The sequence below is a fragment of the Vicugna pacos genome, chromosome 9 (assembly GCF_048564905.1).
Source record: "Vicugna pacos chromosome 9, VicPac4, whole genome shotgun sequence".
In the NCBI taxonomy this organism is placed as follows: domain Eukaryota; kingdom Metazoa; phylum Chordata; class Mammalia; order Artiodactyla; family Camelidae; genus Vicugna; species Vicugna pacos.
Genome location: NC_132995.1, coordinates 25,207,066 through 25,231,497, shown reverse-complemented (window position 1 = coordinate 25,231,497; position 24,432 = coordinate 25,207,066). Strand labels below are relative to the sequence as shown.

General features: G+C 33.8%; 1 protein-coding gene across 1 annotated transcript in view; it reads left to right on the top strand.

Annotated features, from left to right (window-relative positions):
* ITFG1 (integrin alpha FG-GAP repeat containing 1) overlaps positions 1 to 24,432 on the top strand; it is a 204,988-nt gene that overhangs the window by 171,800 nt on the left and 8,756 nt on the right. The window contains exon 14 of the mRNA XM_006207867.3: positions 2,779 to 2,857. Coding sequence (XP_006207929.2) covers positions 2,779 to 2,857 — 79 coding nt within the window. The remainder of the gene's footprint in view (positions 1 to 2,778; positions 2,858 to 24,432) is intronic.

The following is a 24,432-nucleotide window of genomic DNA, read 5'->3' as shown; positions in this document are numbered from 1 at the left end:
AGAAATAAAAACAAGAATAAACAAATGGGACCTAATGAAACTTACAAGCTTCTGCAGAACAAAGGAAACCAGATATAAAACAAGAAGAAAACCTACGGAATGGGAGAAAATTTTTGCAAGTGAAACTGACAAAGGCTTGATCTCCAAAATATATAAGCAGCTCATACGACTCAATAAGAAAAAAATAAACAACCCAATCCAAAAATGGGCAGAAGACCTAAACAAGCAATTCTTCAGGGAAGACATACAAATGATCAAAAAGCACATGAAAAAATGTTCAATATCACTAATTATCAGAGAAATGCAAATCAAAACTACAATGAGGTATCACCTCACACCAGTCAGAATGGCCATCATTCAAAAATCCAAAAAGTGACAAATGCTGGAGAGGCTGTGGAGAAAGGGGAACCCTCCTACACTGCTGGTGGGAATGCAGTTTGGTGCAGCTGCTATGGAAAACAGTGTGGAGATTCCTCAAAAGACTAGGACTAGACTTACCATATGACCCAGGAATCCCACTCCTGGGCTTGTATCCAGAAGGAAATCTACTTCAGGATGACACCTGCACTCCAATGTTCACAGCAGCAGTATTTACAATAGCCAAAACATGGAAACAGCCTAAATGTCCATCAACAGGTGACTGGATAAAGAAGATGTGGTATATTTATACAATGGAATACTACTCAGCCATAAAAACCGACAACATAACGCCATTTGCAGCAACATGGATGCTCCTAGAGAATGTCATTCTAAGTGAAGTAAGCCAGAAAGAGAAAGAAAATACTATATGAGATCGCTCATATGTGGAATCTAAAGACTCATGGACAGAGAATACAGACTTGTGGTTACCGGGGGGTAGAGGGTGGGAAGGGATAGACTGGGATTTCAAAATTGTAGAATAGATAAACAAGATTACACTGTGTAGCACAGGGAAATATACACAAAATGTTATGATAAATCACAGAGAAAAAAATGTGACAATGAGTGTGTATACGTCCATGAATGACTGAAAAATTGTGCTGAACACTGGAATTTGACACAACATTGTAAAATAATTATAAATTAATAAAAAATGTAAGAAAAAAAGATTAGGAAACTGAAATAGAGGTTAAATAACTTACCAAAAGGGAAAGGGAGCAGGGGAGGAATGAATTAGGAGTAGGGATCAACAGATACAAATTACTATACATAAAATAGATAAGCAACAAGGATTTACTATACAGCAAGAAATTATACTCAAATCTTGTAATAACAAATAATGGAATATATGGGAAAAAACTGAATCACTATGTTGTACTTTTAAAACTAACACAATATTGTAAATTAACCATATTTCAGTTTTTAAAAATCTATCTAAAGAAAAATGCTTTCTTTTGTCTGTATACAAAATAGCAACATAAATAAAGAATTTTGGCAATTCTTTGATGGAAGTAGTATGTTGTACATAGTGTAATATTCTTCTTTCTGTGAAAAACGTAAAAGTTTTTCACAAGCTACATTAACAAGTTTGTTTTTATTATTTATGTGACTGTCTCTCATGCATTTTATTCAATTAATAATGTCTTATGAGCAATTCCATTCTCATAGCAACCTGTTTTCTCATGGTCATTGAAGCACATGGACTTCTAAAGTTCTTAAAATGTCAATCAGGTAATTTTAGCATCAGTGAAATTAGTTATTTCTTGCCTGTCATCTTGGAAGAAAATCATTTGCAGCGCTTAATGAGGCTAGCTAAACATCTTTTTTAACTTTTCCCTACTTTATTGGGAAGAACAGTAGAATTTTTAATTCTGTGAAGTGTTCAAAGCATTTCTTGATCATTTTCTCATCTCTTCTTAGGATAGCAGACATTGGTTTCTTTACATCCTATTTAATTAGCCTTGATTTCTAAAGAAAATAAATTATTGTATCAAGAATGTGAAGAATGTTCCAGAAATAGGGAACAATACACAAGTTGGAAATAAAATTCACCATTGTAACTAGGCTCTGCAAGTTGAGTTTCCCTTTACCAGAAAATAATGTGTTCTCTAAATCTAGTACAGGAGATAAAATATGTTGGAACTACTCATCAGTATTTTTTATTCTATTGTAATTACTATAGATGGATTTTATTTATTTTGATATTTATTGGTAAAATGTAAAATTCATTCCAGAAGAGAAAAGCAATGCTGTGTTCAACAGAAGTGTCATAATGAAACTATTCCAGGTGGGACCAAAAGTAGTAAAGAAAATTTTGCTTAAAATATTCATCCTCCTGTAATAGAGACATTACTATATCTTAGAAATACCCAATAAAATTAATGAACTATATAAGTGCAACTATCAAATTATTTTAAATGTTAAGGATTTTCTAATAGATTTTCTTTTGAATAGATAACACTGGTTATATATTTATGAAAATGTTCTCTAAGTAACTGCCATCTATGTAAGAATTTTATGTGTGTTTACTTTGTTGTAATAGATTTGCCTGAAGCTTCAAATGATTCACTTACTTTCTTTTTTTTTTAATTGTACTTTTTTTTCAAATAAATGTCTTTATTTTATTTTTTATTTTTTTAGGCCTCATTTACTTATTTATTTTAACTTTTTTTTATTGAGTTATAGTCATTTTACAATGTTGTGTCAAATTCCAGCGTAGAGCACAATTTTTCAGTTATACATGAACATATATTCATTGTCACATTTTTTTTTTCGCTGTGAGCTACCACAAGATCTTGTAAATATTTCCCTGTGATTCACTTACTTTCCAAGACTTAAACTAGTTCTTTTTTATTGCAGCCCTTTGGAGTAAATCAGCCTGGACCTTACATCATGTATACAACTGTAGATGCAAACGGATATCTGAAAAATGGTTCTGGTAAGACTAGATACAATGTCCATAATGCATAATAGCACCTTTAATCAATATATGGGCAAAGTAAACGATGACAAAAACTATCATCATGTTTACACACCCTCTATAAAATCTTCACTGTTTGTATTGTTTATATTATTTACATTGTCTTTCTGTAGACTTAAATCAGTAGATGACAAAAGGTCCTCATGACAAATATATTAACACTTATTCTTCATATATCTCTATATGGTGAAGACAAATCATTATCCTTATTTTTCAGCTGAAGTAACAGAGATTGGAAACAATCACTTGAGTTACCTTGATTAAAGTATGAAATGGTAAATTAGTTAACAAAGCTCATCTTAAAAGAAGTAAAAATTAAGAATCCAGTCTACACCTAGATTAATCCTGGTTTTTTCGTATGTTAAATGGAAACTGGAGTATTATACAGATTAATACTATATAAATTGTTGTAATGTATGATTATAAAGAAAATTTTGTTTTACCTTTGTATAAATGAAAGGAAATGCAATCAAGACAAAAAGTAAATAAGAAAGGTTGTCTACTCTTGACAGATGACTGGCTGATTGAGATAAGATCCAAATCAGTGAATACAACTGTGAAAATTTCAATTCTCTGAAAAGGAACAGGAATCCTAACATATTAATATGCTTATTTGGACTCCTAGAGTCCTAGCCTTATTCAGTAAACAGAGTTACAATTACTCCTCATTTTTATATGGACCAAAAAAAGGGAAGAACTATTTTATGGCCGTTTTCATTCTATATGGTGGCCTAACGTAATATACTAGCATGAGTTTCCTTTTTAACTAATTGTACACATTTAATATTGTCAGTCATGCTACTGCTTCAGCACAGAAACATTCCATAAAACAAAAACTGTTCAAAAAAAACTGTAGGAGAAATTGACAAACAGTTTACCCATGAACAGCATGGGGATTTAGGTGCACCAACCCTCTGCACTGTTGAGAATCTGCCTATAACTTAGAGTTGACCCTCATTCCTGCGTACCCTGCTATTCAACCAAGTGTGCTTCATGCAGTACTGTAGTATTGACTGTTGAGGAAAATCTGCATATTAGTAGACTTGTGCAGTTCAAATCTGTGTTGTTAAAGGGTCAACTGTATAGTCAAATATGTTAATATAACACTGTCAGTCAAAGAAATTTAAAATAAATAAGGATGTAGAGCATTTGAACAAATCACTTATTTACAGTTTAATTCAAATATAAAACTGTGTAAAAAAGATTCTAGGACCAGCTGATTTTATCTTTTATCAGTTAATTCTTTTAGACGTTCAAGATGCAGATAACTTCAGTGCTAGATAAGATGTTTCAAAACACAGGAAAAAAAGATGAAGTTGACTTATTTCATTTTTATGAAGCTAGTATAACTGAGGCAAAGCCAGCATACCCAAAACCAAAAACCTAGCTCACTGGTGAATTACTAGTCAAAAATGCTCTCTAAAATACTAACAATTTAAATTCATCTGTATTTTGAAAGAATTGCTTACTTAAGACCATCAAGTAGGTGGTTATCTCAGGAATGCACTGATGGTTTAAAATGGAGTAATTTTCTTTGTTATTATAACAATAGATCAATTCTTTAAAGACCTGCCTTCCTCCTTTCTTTTAATAGAATGATAAATCCTTCCATGTCTGTTCACATAGCTAGTCCTGATTTTTTTTAATTGAAATATAGTTGATTTACAATGTTATATTAATTTCATGTATATAACATAGTGACTTGATATTTTTATAGATTATACTCCATTTAAAATCTTTATAATACTATAATTATAAGGTTATATTCCTTGTGCTGTACATTATTTTTTTGCTTTTATTTATTTTATCTATTACTTATTGAAGTACAGTCAGTTTACAGTGTTGTGTCAGTTTCTGGTATATACGTAATGTTTCAGTCATACATGTATATACATATATTTTTCACATTCTTTTTCATTATAGGTTACCACATATCTTATTTATTTTATACCTAGTAGTTTTTAATTCTTAATCCTCTTCCTCTATCTTGCCCCCTCCAGCCCCTCGTCTCTCTGAAAAGTGCTATACATCTGTTTCTGTTTTGTTGTATTCATTTGTTTATTTTTTAGATCCCATATATAAGTAAAAACACAATATTTGTCTTTGTCTGTCTTACTTCACTAAGCATGGTACCCTCAAGGTCTATCTACGTTGTAGCTAATAGCAAAATTTCTTCTTGTTAGTTCTAGTTTCTTTTGGGATTATTTTGTATGTGGATACAATAACTGGATAATTCTCTGTTGTTTATTTTTCAATATAATATAACAATATAACAGTAAAGGTATATATATGATGTAACAAAGATATATATGATTCATGTGATATATTAAGTTAAGTGCAGTTAAGTGAATAATTCTCACTTCATAGAAAACACATCTGGAAGAATATTCATGAGATTGTTAACATGTATCATATGGGAGCAAGATTTCAAGAGATTCACTTCCTAGTTGGTATACTTCTGGAACTATTTACAACTTTCAGTCCTTTTTATTTTTTAAAAAAGATAAATTTTACAGCAAACTGGAGCCTACCAAAAATATTACTCTTAAAATTACATCTAGAAAATATTTTTTAATCTGTAATTTCTGTTCATTTAAAACATATATATTTATTGAACCTATACTACAAACCAGGCAGTGGCACCTAATAAGATATCTTACTAGATTCTAAAACCCAATTAATAATATTCACTATTCATTGCTGATTTTTTAAGTGAGTGGAAGAATACCTCCTTAGCATGATTTCTTCTTAATCTACTCCAAAACAATAATGGAACATTGGGTTTATTCTGACTCAATTAACCATTTACTTCTTCCCTGGATTGGGAAGGAATTTGTGAGCATAAAAGCAAAGAAGAAAATATCTTTAGAAAAGATAAATTGCAGTTGAATGTATAAATCAAGTGAATGCATAAATTTTCATGGCTTAAAATCATAAACAAAATAAAAAGCTGTAGCAAACGGAAAATCTAAATGTCCAACAATAGAGAAATAATAAATTATGTCATTTTATAATAATTTCCAGACTATAAAATATTTTTTAATAATTTTTGATGAAATGAACAGGTATTTACGATATAACATTTGGGAAGGAAGCGTATCTATGTGCATAATCCAAATTGTGTGTGTGTGTCCACGTGTGTGTGTAAGTGTACTCATGTGTAGGAAAAATATAAAAACAAAATGACATGTTAAAAATGTTACCAGGGTCGTCTCTTGGTTGTGGGATTTTCTTCTATATATTTTTTTTTTTTGCATTTTAGTAAGCTGATCATACATTGCTTTTAATTTGAGAAATATATTAATAATAAATAATAATAAATGTTTTTAAAAGATTTCAAGCATATGCTGTATTTCATGCATAAATATATGTTCTAAACATGGAAGTGGCACTTAATTTAATTGATTTAGGTAGTACTCTTATGAAAACCTGCCCCAAATTTTAAAGAATGAAAATCCCTAATTTAAATGTTAATTAAGCATGTTGTCTAAAAAAAGTTACTTGATTAAGCCATACTTTCTAACCCATCCAGTCCCACTAGTAGGGAACTTTCCACTCTAGGAAGAGAACAACCACCTTTATGTACTTCAGAAGCTGCAGCCTTTGTTTTCTTACAGAGCAGCAAAGGGTCACTACTCATTAGTGAGTCATGAAATGAATTTAGTGGCTTCTGATAAGGGCTTTTTATTTAATAGAATAAAAGAGAACAATAGAAAATATCAGAGTATACCACAGATAGTAACATTTAGTATTATTTCATCAAAGTTTTATCACAGTTTTGTTTTCAGATTTGTGTATCTGTGTTCCTACTGTGATGACATAAAATGTAGTTTTTATTGTGGGCTGTGGTCAAAAATGTTTGAAAGCCACTGCCAGAGACAATAACATGCCTTACTTAGTGTTATTCAAAAAAGGCCTAACATAATTATCCTTTTTTCTTGTAGTTAGACCTTATCATTGTTACCAATACTCTGTGGTCCTACTCTACTTCCTGGCAAAGCCTAAATAGTTAAATGTTATTAGATAATTGCATTACAGAGGAGTCATTAATTTTCTAAATAACCATGCACTGCTCTTGTAAATGAGCCATAGATCCATAATAAGGACCCAAATATTTGATAAGAACTTAGTAGATTGGAGCATGTAAGCCAAACTGTGTGGACTATTGTGTTGTTGGTCATTTCTGAATAATAACACTATTAGACCAAGAATTTTTTTTCTACCTCTTAAATTACTTATTTGTCTTTGCTATTATAAAATTATTTCCCTTTGGTCCTCTAAAGTTACTATTTGTTAACATATCTAAGAAAAACAGAAGTAATCTTTCTCCACTATACACCCTTTATCATATACCTCAAATACAAGAGCAGTTAAAATGTGTGGCAGACTGAGCATTAAGGGCAAAGAAGCTTTTGGGTTAAGGTATAACAGAATTCATGTTGATGGTGAACATTAGATTATTGAGGAAAATGATGTGACACATAAGCACATTGTCTTTCTATAATTTTAACCTTCCAGGTTTCTCCATTTTAATCAGTAATTGGCAGTTACATCTTCTAGTGTCAAAAAGCATTGTATTCTTTATGTTCATTCCTCGCCTACATATTTTCTGAAATTATCTTTAAAGTATAGTCATGTTCCATTTATCCACATGTAATTATCCATAAAAGAATTTTTTTAGTCCTGAGTCATTTTATTTTAATCACTCATTACATTTGAAATAGTCATACCCCAAAATTTTAGCTTGAGCAGTACTTAATCAGGCATATTTTTGTGTCAAAAATCATAATTCATAACAAAAGAGAATGGAAAGGGTTGTTATGCCCTGCTGGATTTCTTGCAAGAAGAATCATTCCCTTCCCTTAATCTCACACCAACTAAAGATCTGACAGGAGTACCCAAGTCCACAGAGATAAAAATGAGGGGCTTGGCTAATAATGGTGATTTTTTTTTCACTGAAAAAAAGAGCGAAGGGGAGGGAGGGAAAATGTGGAATAGCTCTAAGCAGTACCAACATAGCCTCTTTATTTCATTGTAAATTGAATTAATTAATTGCAAGAAATACAGAAAGTCTGAGAAACTATAAGGAAGTTTGCAAATTATTCAGCTGTTCAGCAATTAGAAATCCCATCTGCACAGACGCAAATGAGTCAGAGTCATATTCTGGAAAAGCAAAAGAAAGAATTGTATTGCCAATAAAAATAAAAGGTTTACTTCATGAAATTCTATTTACAAACTGAGTTCTAGTCTTCTATTGCAGTGAATATAGATTCTAATACTGAAGGGAAAACTGCCACATACCAGCTTTGGGAACAGAAAGTGAGAAAAATAATATAATTTGTCTATTCTGTGGTCTTTGCTAGCAAATGTTTTGTCATCCCACAAGTTGTAAATTAGTCAACAAACTCTGTCTAATGTACAAGTATATTTAGTATGAAGGAATTTGATTAGAATCTCCTTCATTACTCAGTAATGCCATTGATGTTTTCCTTCTCATCCCTAAGTCTAACTTAAGGACTTCACGGTTTTCAGTATCCGTGTTTTCCTCTAACTTCAGCTGTGCCCAGCACGAACGACAGAAAGCTGCTGAGTGCTGCAGCGAAGGTTGAAATTCACAAATAGATTATCTGTACAATGCCTGTAGAATAGGAAGCGCTCAGTACACATTGAACAGTGCAAGAATGAAATAAAATTCTTGAGATGATTTTCTCTTGCATGCTTAAATAAAATATTGCCAATACAAGGAATTATTTACTATAAATTGAGTCTAAAATTGAAATAGAATAGTATTTGAAAAAAGCTAGATTTTGCATCTCCTTAATTGTCACCACTCCCTATCTTAAATTCATTAGAGATGCCGTATAAGGTGAAGTCAAATAAGTAAGCTTAAAGAAAAGATTGCTGGTTTAATTACAGATTATATTTTTAGCAACTTACTCATAAGTATTTCCTCTTTTAGATTAGCTCTATCCTGAAACAAATTCTAAATTTTTATTCTCTCATGTGTGTCTTCCTGTACTGATCTGGACCTACTAGACCACAAAGAAAACAAAACATGATACAGACCCATAATTAGATTGTGCCTGCTCAAATAATGCCTCCTAGCTCCCCACACTACTCCCACAAAGACAATTGTTTGAACAGTTTATCCTCAATAACACAAAAATTAGCTTCTAGAATGTTGAGATCTCTTAGAAATCTAGTTTTTTCCTAAAGCATAGCTCTTTTTATATCCCTAAGTGACTTCCTACTGCCTGAGAATCAAGCACTTCTGTAATTGAATCCTACATTACCTATCAGCCTTACAGCCTTTATCTTTTCTTATTCTCTTGATGCATCCCACACATGTCCAGCTTAGTTTCCAGTGTATCTAGCTATTTCCACTTTTAATGGAAGGAATGGAACAAAGATCAGTGCCTTTGTTTACCCTTTCAATCTCCACCTTTCCCCCATTCTTGTATCTCAGAACTTCCAAATATGACAATATTAGCACTGTTCCATCAGTCTTTCACTAACCCCACTCTCAAAACTGGAAATAAACTCTCTTTCCACCAAATGTCAATAGAACTTTACGTTTTTCCTCTCCATATAGCACCTACCACACTCTGCCTTGTATCAGCAGCTTTGTCTATAATACTGTAGGCTCATTGAGGATGCGTTCTATACCTAATTTTGTCTTTCTGTGCACTGCCCACTCTAGGACACCCAAGTAGTTGTTGAATGAATGATTATATAAAATCAGTACTAAGATTTCCATTTCTTCAAAATAAGATTTAAGACAGAAAACTTGAGCTTAACCAAACTAGATCATAGTGACAGTTCTTACCTGATTGTAAGCAGATGTTTAAACATCTAATATAAAAGTTGGAAATAGTTCGTAAAAACTAAATTAAAATTACTAGATGTTTATTATAATTGTGAAGTCCCTGCCTTGTGCTGGCCACTATTCGAGACCCACTACATGTTATGTCACTGAATTTCACAGGGTCCTTACGTGGCAGCCCTCATAGTTAGTTAACTGAGGAAACTAAGGCTGTAAGAGCAAAAGAAATCTAGCTGTGTCATTCAGCTGTTAACTAGTCAAGCTGGATTTAAACTCAAGACTGTCTAACTACAAAACTCACACAGTCTTAGCACTACTCTAGTATTTTTCAATGTCATCTTATAAAAGCTTGGAGTATTCTAAAAAGGAAGTCATCCTAACAATCTTTGTTTCATTTCTATTTAAACCATGATAACTCTGTAAAATGCAATGATGACTACAATTTAACAAACCCAAACTGTTGTTTTATGATGCTTCTGTTTCTGCTTCATTGCTTTAGGCTTATGATTTTTCTACTTCGTAATCTTTTTTTTTTTCATAACGATATCAGAAACAGCACTTAGGTAATGAATACATTCCTTGCTTTCTGGTAGGTTACTGATTCTACTTTATTTATTTAGTAGTTGAGTGATAGTAAAAGAGTCTACTAACCCAGTGATTCTGACACACTGATGTTTGTTCATGAAGGATATCATCATTATCTTTTGTGACCTAGGGCTTAAGGGCTACTCTTAAGTAATATTAATAGCCAACAGTGATTAGTACTTATTCTGATCAGGCACTGTGCAAAACATTTTACATGAATATCTTCATTTATAGTATTAGGTGTAAAATTTCCTGTCCACTTCCTTGACTTAATGAAGATAGATTTCCATTTTCCTAATATACATTCTGAGGAAGATAACAGATTCACCTTGAAGCAACTAATATTTGTAACATTCTTCATTTAAGACCAAAAAAGTTACATTTTCAACAATTAGGACTATAATTAAATACAGTCATTTTAGTCAAAGAACTTGACCATACTTACGTTAAAATGGATGAATAGATTGTTCTATTCAGTGTATCATTTTGACTCCCTTAGTATATTTAAACCTTGTCCATGTAAACAAAACTACTTTTTAAAGATTTTCAGTAATACACAGTACTGGCAGTTTTACTGTACAAAACAGAAAAAACAGTTATTGCTTATATCTGAAGGTTATGCTGATACAATTACTACATGGGCTGAACACTAAGAACCAAATAGTGTTCCTGCAAACGTTTATATGAAGCTATTGTTACTCTTTTACATTAAACTAGTTAATAGGAAGCACCTATTCTTTAATCAATATATATTTTAGAATTTCTTTTAGTGGTATCTGAATGATTTAATAAATGAGATGGAATGGGTGTTCATTATTGAGTTAAATTATCTCTTTCACCTAAGAAGATACCATTTAATACACTCAAGGAGCTTAGGGAAGGAGACATGAGTGGTCTGAAAGACTTCTTACCATTAAAAACAGAAAAGTTACTCCACAACATTGGCAAACTCAGACTTAGTTTTCAGATTAGAGATCTAAATATAAAGAACAAAAAGATTAAAAGCTTTTAATTAATTTTTTTAATATTTAGCATTTCTTCACTGATAAAAGTCTATTGATATTCTTTAATGTTCTCCTAGCATTAATTCTTTTCATACTAAGCCTTGTGAATGAGTAGTTATCTGAAAGGCTGCTATGCAGTTGTAACTATTAAACGAACTGTAATAGGAAAGCACTAAGATACAGGTATTGCCTCAAGCAGAAACCTTACATCATTGGGGATGCTCAACAACAACAACAAAAACAATTAGAAAATAGACATAGGACTTGAGTAGATATTTCTACAGAAAAGATGTTCCAATGGCTAATAAATACATGAAAAGATGTTCAACATCACCAATCATCAGAGAAATGCAAATCAAAGCCACAACAAGACTCCACCTCACACTCGTTAGGATAGCTAGTATCCAAAAAGACAGAAAGTAACAAGTGTTGGTGAGGGTCTAAAGACATTGGAACCCTTGTGTGCTGTTGATGTGTGAAAGACTGTTTACGTTCCCTCAAAACTCATATGATGAAATCCTAATGCCCAGTGTGATGGTATTAGGACTTGAGGCCTTTGGGAAATGAGTGGGTCGCAAGTGCAGAGCCCTCATGGATGGGATCAGTGCCCTAGAGAACTAATTAAAATGCAAGTTGCTGAGTTCCACCACCAAAGTTTCAATTCAGTGGGTCTGATGTGAGATCATAGACTTTCATTTCTAGCAAGTTCCCAGAGGGTGGTCCAGGAGTCCAGGGACCACATCTTGAGAACTATCAATAAGATTTTTTATTGCTAAGAATAGTTTGAATTATAAGTGTTATTTTTTTTTTCTCGGTGTAAATTTTAATAGGTATTTAGGGACAGCTGACCTAAATAATCTATGATAACTCATTCAGTTTCTCCATATCCCAGCAACTGGACGTTTTTATTTTGAGTATAATGGCATTTAAGAAGACAATATAGGAAACAAATTTATGTTGTTGTTACTAATGTCATCAACATTTTCTTATTATCTCTTTAAAGGGATATAATTTTCCTAGGGGCCAACTATTATATATAACTTATTTCTAATTTGTAACCTCTACTGTGAAGAAATGTGCAAGTGAATAATTAGCTTGGCCCCCTGAGATTGAAGTCAACTTAAATTTTCTGACTTGTCAATGTGCAACTTTGAAGTAATTCAATGTGACATTCTAGTACACTGGTAAATTTGAAGACTGATATTTTAGCTCAAAGTTACTCATCCTTTAACTATTTCAGGTAAATGTATAGAAAACATGAGAGGGTTTTATTGTTGATGCTGAATAATTTTGTGTTTTCTTTATAAGACTTGATTCACTGTGGCAGAACCAATATTTTGTTTTCTTAAAGTTAAATCAGTAACAGTAGTCTGAGACTACTACCTATCCAAAATGTAATCTCTAAGCCCTATAAGAAGAAATTATACTACAGAGCTTATCACGTCTTGACTTACCCTAACTCAAAATTCTCAGTCAGTAGGACTGAAAACAGAGAAAATAATGTTGTCATATATTTATTAAAACTGGCCCCACACTTTCAAGGGTTTTACTTCCAGGAACTCCATTAGATTCTCAGCATGAAAAGCCAGAAAAGATCCCTTTATATGCCCAGAGTATTCTTGATAACAAAACCTCATTTCTAAGGAAAAAGACTTCATGGGGAATGGCACCAGCTCCTCTAGGCTTCCTGTCTTACCTAAGCATAGAGCGCATGGAAAGCTAAGAACCATTTCTGAAGCGCACAGCCCAGGGACACATGCCTACTGAAATCTGTTCACAGGATTATAGAATTCTTCCCTCCCTCACTACCTCAGACACACAGTCTGAATTTTGAGACAAAGCCAACATCAGAACCAGACTCAGATATGTCACAGATTTTGGAATATCAGATAGGAAATTTACAATAGCTATGATTAATACGTTAAGGCTCCAATAGAAAAAGTGGACATCATCTTAGAACAGATGGATAATGTAGGCAGAGAGATGGAAATTCTAGGAAAGAATCTAAAGGAAATGCTAACAATCAAAATGATTGTAACAGAATTGAAGAATGACTTTGATGGGCTCATCAGTGGAAGGGACATGGACAAGGAAAGAATCTTGAGCTTGAAGACACATCAACAGTAATTCCCTAAGCTGAAATGCAAAGACAGAAAAAAAAAAAAAAAAACAAAGAAGAAGAATTGGGAGAGGGGAGCACAACAGAACATCCAAGAATTGTGAGACAGTTTCATATATAATAGGAGTATCAGAGGAGAAGAAAGAACAGAGCAGAAGAAATACTTGAAGTGATAATATCCAAGAGTTTCCAAAATTAATGACATACACCAAACCACAGATCCATGTGGGATAAACATTAAATCTGTACCTACACATATTATAATCAAACTGCAGAAAACCAAACACAAAGAGAAAATCTTGAAAATAAGCCAGAGGAAAAAACTCACCTGTATATAGCAGAATAAAGATACAAATTGCAGCCAACTTCTTTGTCAGAAACCAATACGAGCAAGAAAGAGAATGAAATATTTAAAGTGTTGAAAGAAAAAGACACCAACATAGAATTCTGTACCCAGCAAAATTATCTTTTAAACATGAAAGAGAAATAAACTGTCAGGTCAAGAAAAACTGAGGGAAGTATTACCAGCAGATCTCCAAAAAAATATATTAAAAGAAGTTCTTCAGTGAAAAGGACTCAGAAGCTCATATCTACATAAGAAAGGAATAAATATTCTTTAAGAGAAGAAATAAATGGAGATAAAATAAGATGTTTTATTTTTTAGTTAATCTAAAAAATAACTTTTAGATTGCTTAAAGTACTAATAGTAACAGTGTAGTGGGTGATGAAGGCATATGAATAAGTGATATGAATGACAGCAGTGCCAGGAGTGCCAAGAGATAGGAGGGGGAAACTGGGAATACTCTGTTATTTATTTAAATTGGTCCTTTCCCGGAGAGGACAATCAGGAGTCCTTCCTTACCATCGCTTTGTGTGGTAACCTCTTTCAGTGAAACAATAGTGGGTTATAAAACTTAGATATACTTTATCTTCAAAGATGAGTGACTTTGCAACCCTTCCACCTAACTTACAGAGAACTAAAGAAGACATGAGCTTAAATAAGGGTTAGGAATAGTAAGAATACATCAAAAAGAAATTTATAAGGACAAATCTATAAAATAAGTATGAGGAAGTAAAAAAGACACAAGAATAGAAATTACTGAGAGAGTGATTGGAAATTGACAATGAAAAGTTCAAGAGCATGAGAGTCATTTGTAGTGTGTATGTTGTCTGAGGGTCAGGGCTATGCATGTAGACAGTAAACTCCACAGTGACAGTGATTTGCTCTGTGAATATTTTTTATTATTATTTTTAAAATATTTATTGAACATATAAATACAAGCTATAATCCTAGGTACTTTAAGAAGTATGAAATATGTTCATTATCCTCAAAAAGTCTACAGTTTATTTGGAGAGAAAAAAATAAGATGATAAGCCACTACTGAAAGACTCTTCAGAAGACTAATAACTTTCTGGAAGATGACTGACTTCACTATTCAGAGGCCCCTTCTATGAGACATAGGTGTCTAGAGTGGAGTCTTAAGAAAGAGCTAGGATTCCATGTCATTACTTAAAAGACTTCCTAGAAATTTGATATCATTCACCTTATTCACCTGTAACTGAGAATGATACTTTGCCGGGTGCTGTGAATGTACAAAAATACTGACATGGCTACTTTATATTTCAGGATCTAGACATATGTTTCTTAAAATATCTTCTTAAATAGTAATTACAAAGCAGTAAGTGTCAAATTAGTGGCAACAAATGTACTGTAGGAGTTCAAAGAAGGAAGAGACCATTGTGGACTGAAAGGAAGTCTTCATCTGAAGAAATGCTGTACAAATGGATCAGAAGTGAACAAGAAGTAATGTAGATATAGCATAAGCAAAGTCAAAACATGAGAAATGTAACTTTATTAGAAGCAACACAAAAAAGAAATAATTTGACAATCAAGAAAATCTTGTTCACTTTTTTAAAATCTGTTGTACACATAAAAGCTATAATATCTTTGAATATTTTCTTTTTACTTTCGTAAGTGCATTAAGGGAAAACTCTAGTATCCTAGACAGATGTTCCCACTGGTTTCATCTAATTGTTCTAGTGTTTTTGTAACTTGGCAAATGGCCTAGAATTTAGTATAGTCATTGGTCTTTACACAAAATATTTGTTATTTTAAAATTTAATTCAGTGAGCAATTTACTGATCATTATAATACATTTTACTTAATTATGTATATTTATAAAAGTAGTAATTCCTAATATGAATACTACTTAATTTATTTCAAAATTACTTATTTTTTTAAAAACCAGTAAACAATGTAAAATAAGCCTGGTTGCCCATTTCTTGAACTATATTTTAAAATAAAGACAGAGAAATAAAAAACTGATGAATGAACAAATGAGTGAAAAATCCCCTTAACAAGTACAGTGTTGGGGACTTCTGGTTTCTAGTCCAACATGTAAAGGACTTGGAAGTCATACTCCCATTCTCACCTCCACCACTAATGGGGAAGAAAAAAAAAGGTAGCAGGGCAGGGATATAGCTCAAGTGGTAGAACACATGCTTTCATGCACAAGTTCCTGGGTCAGTCCCCAGTAACTCCTCTAAAAATAAATAAATAAATAAACCTCATTTCCCACCCCCACAAAAAAAAAAGATAAACAAAATAAAAATCAACAACTCTTCTTAGATCCATCAGAGAATTGAAGACACAGGGCCAACCACTGTCCCCAAAACTGGAAAGACAGGCAAATGCATAAAATGGCAGCTTACCCGAGCAGAAGCCACAGCTCAGGGCAGCCACTGGCAGGAACACTTAAAGGCTAAAGGAACATTTAAAGACTAATTGCTGGACACTCAGGTTGAAACTAGTTTAAGCGATTCAAAACTCCTGGAGGCCCAACCTTCTGGGACCCCACACTTTCATGATTTTTAACTCTGAGCCACATGAGGTTCACAGGGTCAAGATCTTAGAAAAACCCCCATGTGCTTCTATCAGGAGGAGGGGGAAAAATAAACATTTTCAAATACTCCTGTAGCTACTGTTCTGCTTAACAAAGACCTGCCCTCAAGGGAAATTATTTTTCAAAACCTAACCATCTTTGTTTTCACCAGAGCCATAACTGGCTTGAAGGAAATGAAATACCCAGCTCTAGCCACCCTGGTCTTTCCTGTCTCACCTGTGAGGATGGATGTGCATGGAGGAGAAAGAACCTGAGATGCACTTAGGAAGGTCACAGCCCAGGGTCATAGGCTCACTCAAAACCTGCGACCTTATCTTAGGACTAGAGAACATTTACCCTGCCCCCACATCTTACCACCACATCCATCAGCCTCCTACATGACAACAGGGGATTACAGCTGAGTGAGGTTCAACCCCTACTTAAAGAGGAGTCTCTAAGGAAACCCAAAGATAACAGAAGAGACAAAAACAAGGGCGCTAGGGGAAATTTTAGCCTTTGGCACCTACCGCTACAGCTACCAGTAAATGCAGAGTAACTCATAGCCAGGTGAACATAAACATAAAACCTCACACTAGAGGCCTGTTTACCTTAGTCCTTTTTACATGATACATCATGTCCAGCTTTCAACAAAAAATTACAAGGCATGATAAAAGACAAAAATAAAAAAAACAACCAAACAAAAAAACACAGTTGGAATAGACAAAATGAACATCAGAACCAGACTTAGTTATGACAGAGATTTTGGAATTAGAAGACTAGGGGTTTAAGATAACTATACTTAATACCTTAAGGGCTCAACTGGGGAAAGAAAAAATGCTAGAGATCAAAACACTAACAAAAATGAAGAATGCTTGTGGTTGGCTCAGAAGCAGCTTGGACATGGCTGAGGAAAGAATCAATGAGCTTGAAGATGTCAATAGGAACTTCCCAAACTAAAAAGCAAAGAGAAGAAGGAATAAAGAATGTAATTTACCTTAACGAACATTGAGGTGCACATTGCTACACTAAAGACCCCAGTGACTCATAATATAGTCTCCTTCCACATTCACTCTGCTTAACTAGGGGGACATCAGCAAACATGACACAAGTAGAGCCTTGATAATAAGCTCTTAGACTTTAAGACTTATCCTCTTGGGATGCTGCTCTGAGACCTGCATGCGAAGAAGCCCAATCTAAAGACTGTAAGGAGAGAAGAAGCCCAATCTAAAGACTGTAAGGAGAGATGCCCACTCAGCCATCCACCTGCCCCACCAGCTGAACACAGCCATGTGAGTGAGCCCAGCCAACCCACAGAATCATGAGAAATAAAATGGTTACAGTTGTACGCGTTGTAAAACTGTTACACAACAGTCAATAATTGGTAAAAAGAATGTATTCTGCTTTGCCTGAAGAGCCATACATGAAAGAAGTTACAGAGATGGAACTGTCAACATTATTTAAAAGGTGTGCTTGGGAAGTGCAGGCTTGAGTAGGCAGGAAAGGGAAGGAAGTGTAGAGAAAGAGGGGGAGAACTTAAGAGTTTAAGAGAATGTACTTACTGACGGTCATCACAACTTTAATCACATCCTCTAGAAAAATGGTACATATGAAATAAGTGACTTCAGTAAAGGAAAAATTATAAGGTATTTTTGTGTTTTGTGTCTATTGATAGCCAAGTAATTGTGTCTAGGTTCCTCCAAGTTGACTAACATGTGACAGCTACCTAGTCTAATAAACGTTTATTTTTAAATCACATGTCTCATTAAAACTAACCTACTTGCAATTTGGAACTAAAAAAAATTGCCTCTCACCTTCCATTTGTAAAGTAGCTGTGCATCTTTTATCCCTTTTTCAGAAATAGGCAGTTTTACTCCCTGGTGCTTTTTGTTGCCACTAGAAAACACAGCTTACAGCAAAATGCCAGGGCCCACTGGTTTGCCTCTCAAAGAGGCATAGATCTCCAACATGGAAGGTAAAGTGCACTAAAGCGCAAGTCAGGCTCTCCCGTTTAGGTCATTTACACCACACTGTCCACTTTGAAAACCAGAATTTATCTTTTTAATCCAGAGAATGACAGCTGAAACATAATTGCACATAGCCTCAGAAAAGTTTACCTCCTTAATGCAGCTCTGTAAAAGAACACTGACCAATTAAATTAGACCTCCACAGGCCATAACACCCAGTGCAGTCTGGCTTTATGAGAGCTGTGGATTTCTTTTTTTGTTTCCCTTTGCGTTGTTTTTTTTACATGAATTGGCAATGGCTTTTATCATTCCCTCATTAGATGCTTATGTGCATTAAGCTGTACAAAAGCAGTTACCAAAATCAAACTACTCAGTTTCTAAAAAAGTTAAACATAGAGTTACCATATGAACCATTAATTTCACTCCTAGGCATATTCCCAAGAGAATTGAAAATCTGGGTCACACAAAAACTTGCACATGAATGTTCATATCATAATACTCATATTCATAATAGCCAAAAAGTATAAACAGACCAACTATCCATCAACTAATAAGTGAATAAATAAAAGATGGCATATCAGTACAATGGACTATTATCCCATAAAAACATGAAACTTGCTATAACATGGATGAGCCTTGTAAAACATTAAGTGAAAGAAACCAGATACAAAGGCTGCACATTATATGATTCCATTTATATAAAATGTGTAGAAAAGGCAAATCCATAGAGATAGAAAAGATGGTGGGGGCAGTTACTAGGAACTAGGGGGAGAAAGAAAGGGAAAGTGACTGCTAATGAACACAGGATTCCTCTTGCAAGTGAGGGAAATGTTCTAGAATTAGTGGTGACAGTTACACAGCCTTGTATACTAAAGACCTCTGAATTGTACACACCAAGTGCTGGACTTTCTGGCATGTGAATTATATATAAATTTAACAAAAGAAAAGAAAAAGAAAACTACTCACATTCTAACTTGATAACTGGGAAGCAGGCTGACAGATAAAGCTTGAACCAGGGTTCCAAGCTTCTTGATTTATTCCAAAAGAGAAATCAGAAAGACTTCCATGAAAAATTGGTGTTACATTGTTTTTTCAGGAACTAATATCAAGTTGAATTCAACTTAAGAAATAAACAAAGTATGAGGAATGATTACATAATCAAAATAACAACTAACATAATAACTAACATTTGTAAAGTGCTTTGCAGTTTTTAAAGGACTTTTACATACATTAAAAGTTAAGTACTATTATTGTAATTGCCTCACCAAACCCATTTAGTAGATGCTATTATAGCTCTAATTTTATAGATGAGGAAGCATTAAAGTTACATTTTTCTGTCATTGTATCTTTAAGCATCTCCAGGTCGAGACTTGTCTCTTTCATCTCTGTGTAAAAGGCATACAGTGTGCATTCAACAAATGTTTAGGTGAATGAATAAACAAATAAATTACAACGTAGGGAGGGCAAGGGACTTTCTAAAGGTCAAAGCATTGTCAAATACTGTCTCTGACATTCATATCCTGTGTGCGTTCCATAATACCACATCACAACTCCTGTGTTAAGGAACATATTTGTTCAAGTGCCAATCTTTAAACCGATGTCATGTTATTATTCAAAGCCCAAATGGAGGTCTTCAGCAGCAGTCATTGATATGGCTAATTTTTAGACCACGAGGAAAACTAAAGTTAAACAACTCTACAAACTGTACTTTGTTATTTACTATCAAACCTTCCGGTTAGTACAGCAGACATTTACCAAGGGCCTGGTATTTGTCAGCCACCATACAAGGCCCCAGGAATAGGGCATGGAAATGAAACGATTAAGTCCCCAGATTGGAAGCGCCTAAGCACCTCCTCTTGTGGAGCTATTTTCAGTCTAGTAGGAGGTTCTTCCATATGTTTCATCACTTTATCCTTGACAATTAGCTAAAAGTTGAGTTCAGATATAATTAAAAATACGCCAAAGGATTAGTAGTCAAATGTCAGTGGATTCCTTTACTTTCCATTATAAGCCACCCATTGACTACCAGGAAAGAACTTTTAAGACGTTTTCCATAAATTGCTACAGTCCTAACTTCTGAAATCCAGGAATTTTGCATTTAGGCATGTAGCTTCACAAATTCCTCATGCACTCTTCTCTTACTATAATGTAAGATCTTTCTTCTGGATCCACATTCTAGAGTACCTAGTAACACCACATACTTTTAAAAGGTATTAATCACTTTCTCTATACAGATTATGCCTTTCTATGAAGACAGCCTCTTTCTTGTTAGAGGATTACAAAGTAGGACTATTAAAAATCCGGAGTATTTATGTAGTGACATTAAATTAACACATGTCTTAGATTTGTCATTTGATCACAGATTGATTAAAGTGCTCCTCCAGTCAACAGGGTGCCTGATATATAGCCAGTGCTTAATATCTGTAAAATAAACAAACTAATTAGCATAGACATAGTAAGTGATTAGTGAGAATCCACTTAACTGGAAACTGGATTTTATCAAAGTCCAAATAAAATGATGTGCCTTGGTCATATAAGCCAGTAGAAAATTTTACCTTCAAGCAGAGAACAACTGCTTCATTTCTTTTTTCTACATGGGTTGCCGTCTATTTAATTAAAATCAGTAAATTTGAAACAAAAATAAGTTATGGTTTAGTGTTTTAAATGTCAACTTACTACAGACTGAAAATATCCAAATTTTGAAATTAAATACCAGTTTGTTTATTATTCCCAGTCAAAATTTATTTTGGCTTCTCCTTACCTTCCAAATTTGTTTTGTTTTCTTTTTTTTCCCCACTTCTGAATTCTGGTGTCACATTACAATATGATATTGAAAAGCGCAGGTGAGTTTACAGTAAGTAGCCTTTTCACAATTACTGTGTTCTATACATAGGAATTAGCTGTCTCTTCCTATAACTGGCTAAACACTTAAGCATTAAATTTAAATGTTGAAAATCATCACCGTTCTAATAATTTTATCATTTGCTTTCTTTGGCTACCATTCTATCTTAATTGATAATTTATTGTTAAAAGAGTGGTCACTAGTATATTACTGGAAATTATCCTACTATAACAGTTATGATATTCTATATTATCCAGAATGTTCAGGGCTTTGGAGTCTCAGATCAAGTCAGATATTTTAGTAAGAAGCCACAAAGGTCACTTTCAATTTTTTTAATTGATTTCCACAGCATTAGAATACATTTATATAGCATCTGACATACAGATTCTTTTCTATAAAGTTTGCGTGTAAGTTGTTTGAAACTTGGAACACCTATCTTTAAAGAATTTTAATTGTGTGAGAAAACACTCATGAAATGATATTGCGTAAAAGTCAGTAATACTAAAATATGCTCATGTGTTTATTTGTGCATGCACATGCCTAAGGGGATTACATGATTAAAAGTATGCTAAAATACAATAATTAGGTCTTCATTTTGAGATTTTTGGATAATTTATTTTCATTATTGTTTTTAATCATTTTAAGGCTTCTTATGAAACATACAGTTTAAATATGGAATTTATGTTCTGTGATCTTCTTAACAGTACTATTAGTAAGTGTTTTTATTTTGGTTCTTTTCAGTAAGGTAATTACAGGAAAATGGTTTATAAGTCTAGTTTGATGTCTGTTAAGTCAGTCTTTGTTAATAGTATAGTGAAATGTGTATATATTTAACTTTTACTTCAACTATCTAATAATAAGTTTTATGCTAATAAAAATAGCTAACATGTATTGAGTATTTACTGTATGTGGGTCACTCTATTAAGCATTATCATTCCATCAGTATAACTCTACAAGGCAAATTAATTCTGTAACCCATGCAGTTAACTCTGTTGCTTTACAATCTTATATATGTTGTTTAACCTTATTAAGAATGCCTGTCCCTAAATTCACTGTTCCTTTTCATCATACTTTTCTCTTTCTAACATAAGAACTACATAAAAAAATCAGGTATATATACTTTCCAATGATTTCATATTTCTGGGTAACTAGTGGATGTTTAGCAGAGAGCCACTGATATTAACATATTTAGGTATTAACTAACCTTCTCATTGAAATGTTTAGTTTAATTATGTAGCAAATATCTATCAAATAAATAACACTCTTTAAAAGTAAACCATAGCAGGGAGAGATTGACGTTTGGAATGCCATGGGAAGACTTCATGAATTTTCTCTCCCCATCCCTCCCCCAAAAAAGAAAAAGATAGTAGCCAAACAACTAATATTAACTATTTCAGAACTTTGGAAATTAACTAAAGCCACAGAGTGTTCTGAGCATTGTCCATGCAAGAGGAACTACTAATCCCTAAGACAGGAGGGTCTGTGGCATTTTGACTTGGCACTATTCCCATCCTACCTCCCCTCTCTACTGAGTGGTGCAGCAACCATGAATAGCCAGTAGTCTCACAGTCAGGGGAGAGGACTGACCTTTGGGGCCCCATTAAAATTCCCACCCCTCTAGCACTGTCAGTATTTGTCTAAAGTAGCAACTCCCTGGAAAATCTCCATTCTGGAGATGTTGGGGCTACTTGACTTGACTCAGCAGCCCAGCGGAGGGAGGGAAGAAAGCCCTACTCCCCAGGGCATTACCAAGAACAACAACTGTCCGCTGATAAAATCCCACGTGTAGTGAACAAGAGCCTGGCCAAAACATAAAAGAAAGTTCTGAGGCACTAGACAACCATAGGCAACTCTGGAAGGCTACAACATAGTCTTGGAGATCTGGAAGCCTGAACACGCCTAGAGAGGAACCTGCCTCTCAGCTACTTATCTTGAATGTACGACTTTGAGTCCCTGCTTGAGCAAGAAATGAAAGCTAAGGTTCTCTTGTAAACTGCCTAAAGTTTGAAGGCATATCTTCATACACAAATCCCACTGACAAAATGTGGAAGACATACAGACAAGATACTTAAGGAACTCTTATGGCCAATCACTGTCTGACCACTAAGTTATACTGACCCAGGTATGCCTCTAGGAAGTCAGACTTAGAACAAGAACTTTAAAAATAAGAAAATGAAAGAACATTGTGGCGGGTACTATAGGGAATACAGAATCCATAGAATTCATTCAGGAAAGTCACGAAACAAATGAGCAACAACAACAACAAAAAATAAAAATACCAAAAAACCCTTGGAGTGAGATACCATAGTTGTCATATTATCTAGGAAGTCCACTTTCCAACAAAAAATTATAAGACATGCAAAAAAACACGAAGTATGCCACATACACATTTTAAAAAAAAAAAAAAGCAAACAACAGAAAATGTGCCCAGAGATGTTGTACTTAGTTGACAGACCTATAAATTCAGCTATTATAAACATGTTCAAAGACCTAAAGGAAACTAGGAATAAAAAAACCAAAGGTAAGTATGACAACTATGTCTCAGTAAATAGAAAATATGAATAAAGAGATAAAGATCATTTTTAAAAATCAAATAAAAATTCTGGAGTTGAAAATTTCAGTAATGAAATTAAAAGTTCTGTAGAGGACTCAACAACAGATTTGAGCTGGCAAAAGAATCAGCAGATTTGAATATAAGTCAACAGAGAGTATACAGAAATAAAAAAAAAAAAAAAAACCACACAAATGAACCTCAGAGACCTGTGGGGCCACCATCAAGCATACCAACATGTGCATAAATGGAGTCTTAGAAGAAAAAGAAAAGGGAAGAATAAACATCTGAAGAAATAATGGCTGAAACTGTCCAAATTTGATGAAAAACATTAACCTGCACATATAAGAAGCTCAACAAACTCAAAGTTGTATAAATTTAGAGATCCGCACTGAGACACATAGTCAAACTGTCAAAAAGCAAAGGCAAAAAGAGACTCTTCCCAGCAGCAAGAGGGACATAATTTGTCACATACAAGAGAGCCTCAACAAGATTAACAGCTGACTTCTCATCAGAAATCATGGAGGCCAGAAGGGGTTGATACAGTCAAAGTGCTGAAAGGGAAAAAAAAACCTATCAATCAAGAATTCTATATCTGGCAAAGCTATCCTTCAGAGATGAAGATTTTAGACATTCCTAAACAAACAAAAATAGAATTCATCACTAATAGACCTGCCATACAAGAAATACTAAAGAGAGCCCTTAACTGAACTGAGAGGACAACCAGACAATAACTCAAACCCACACCAATAAGTGAAAAACA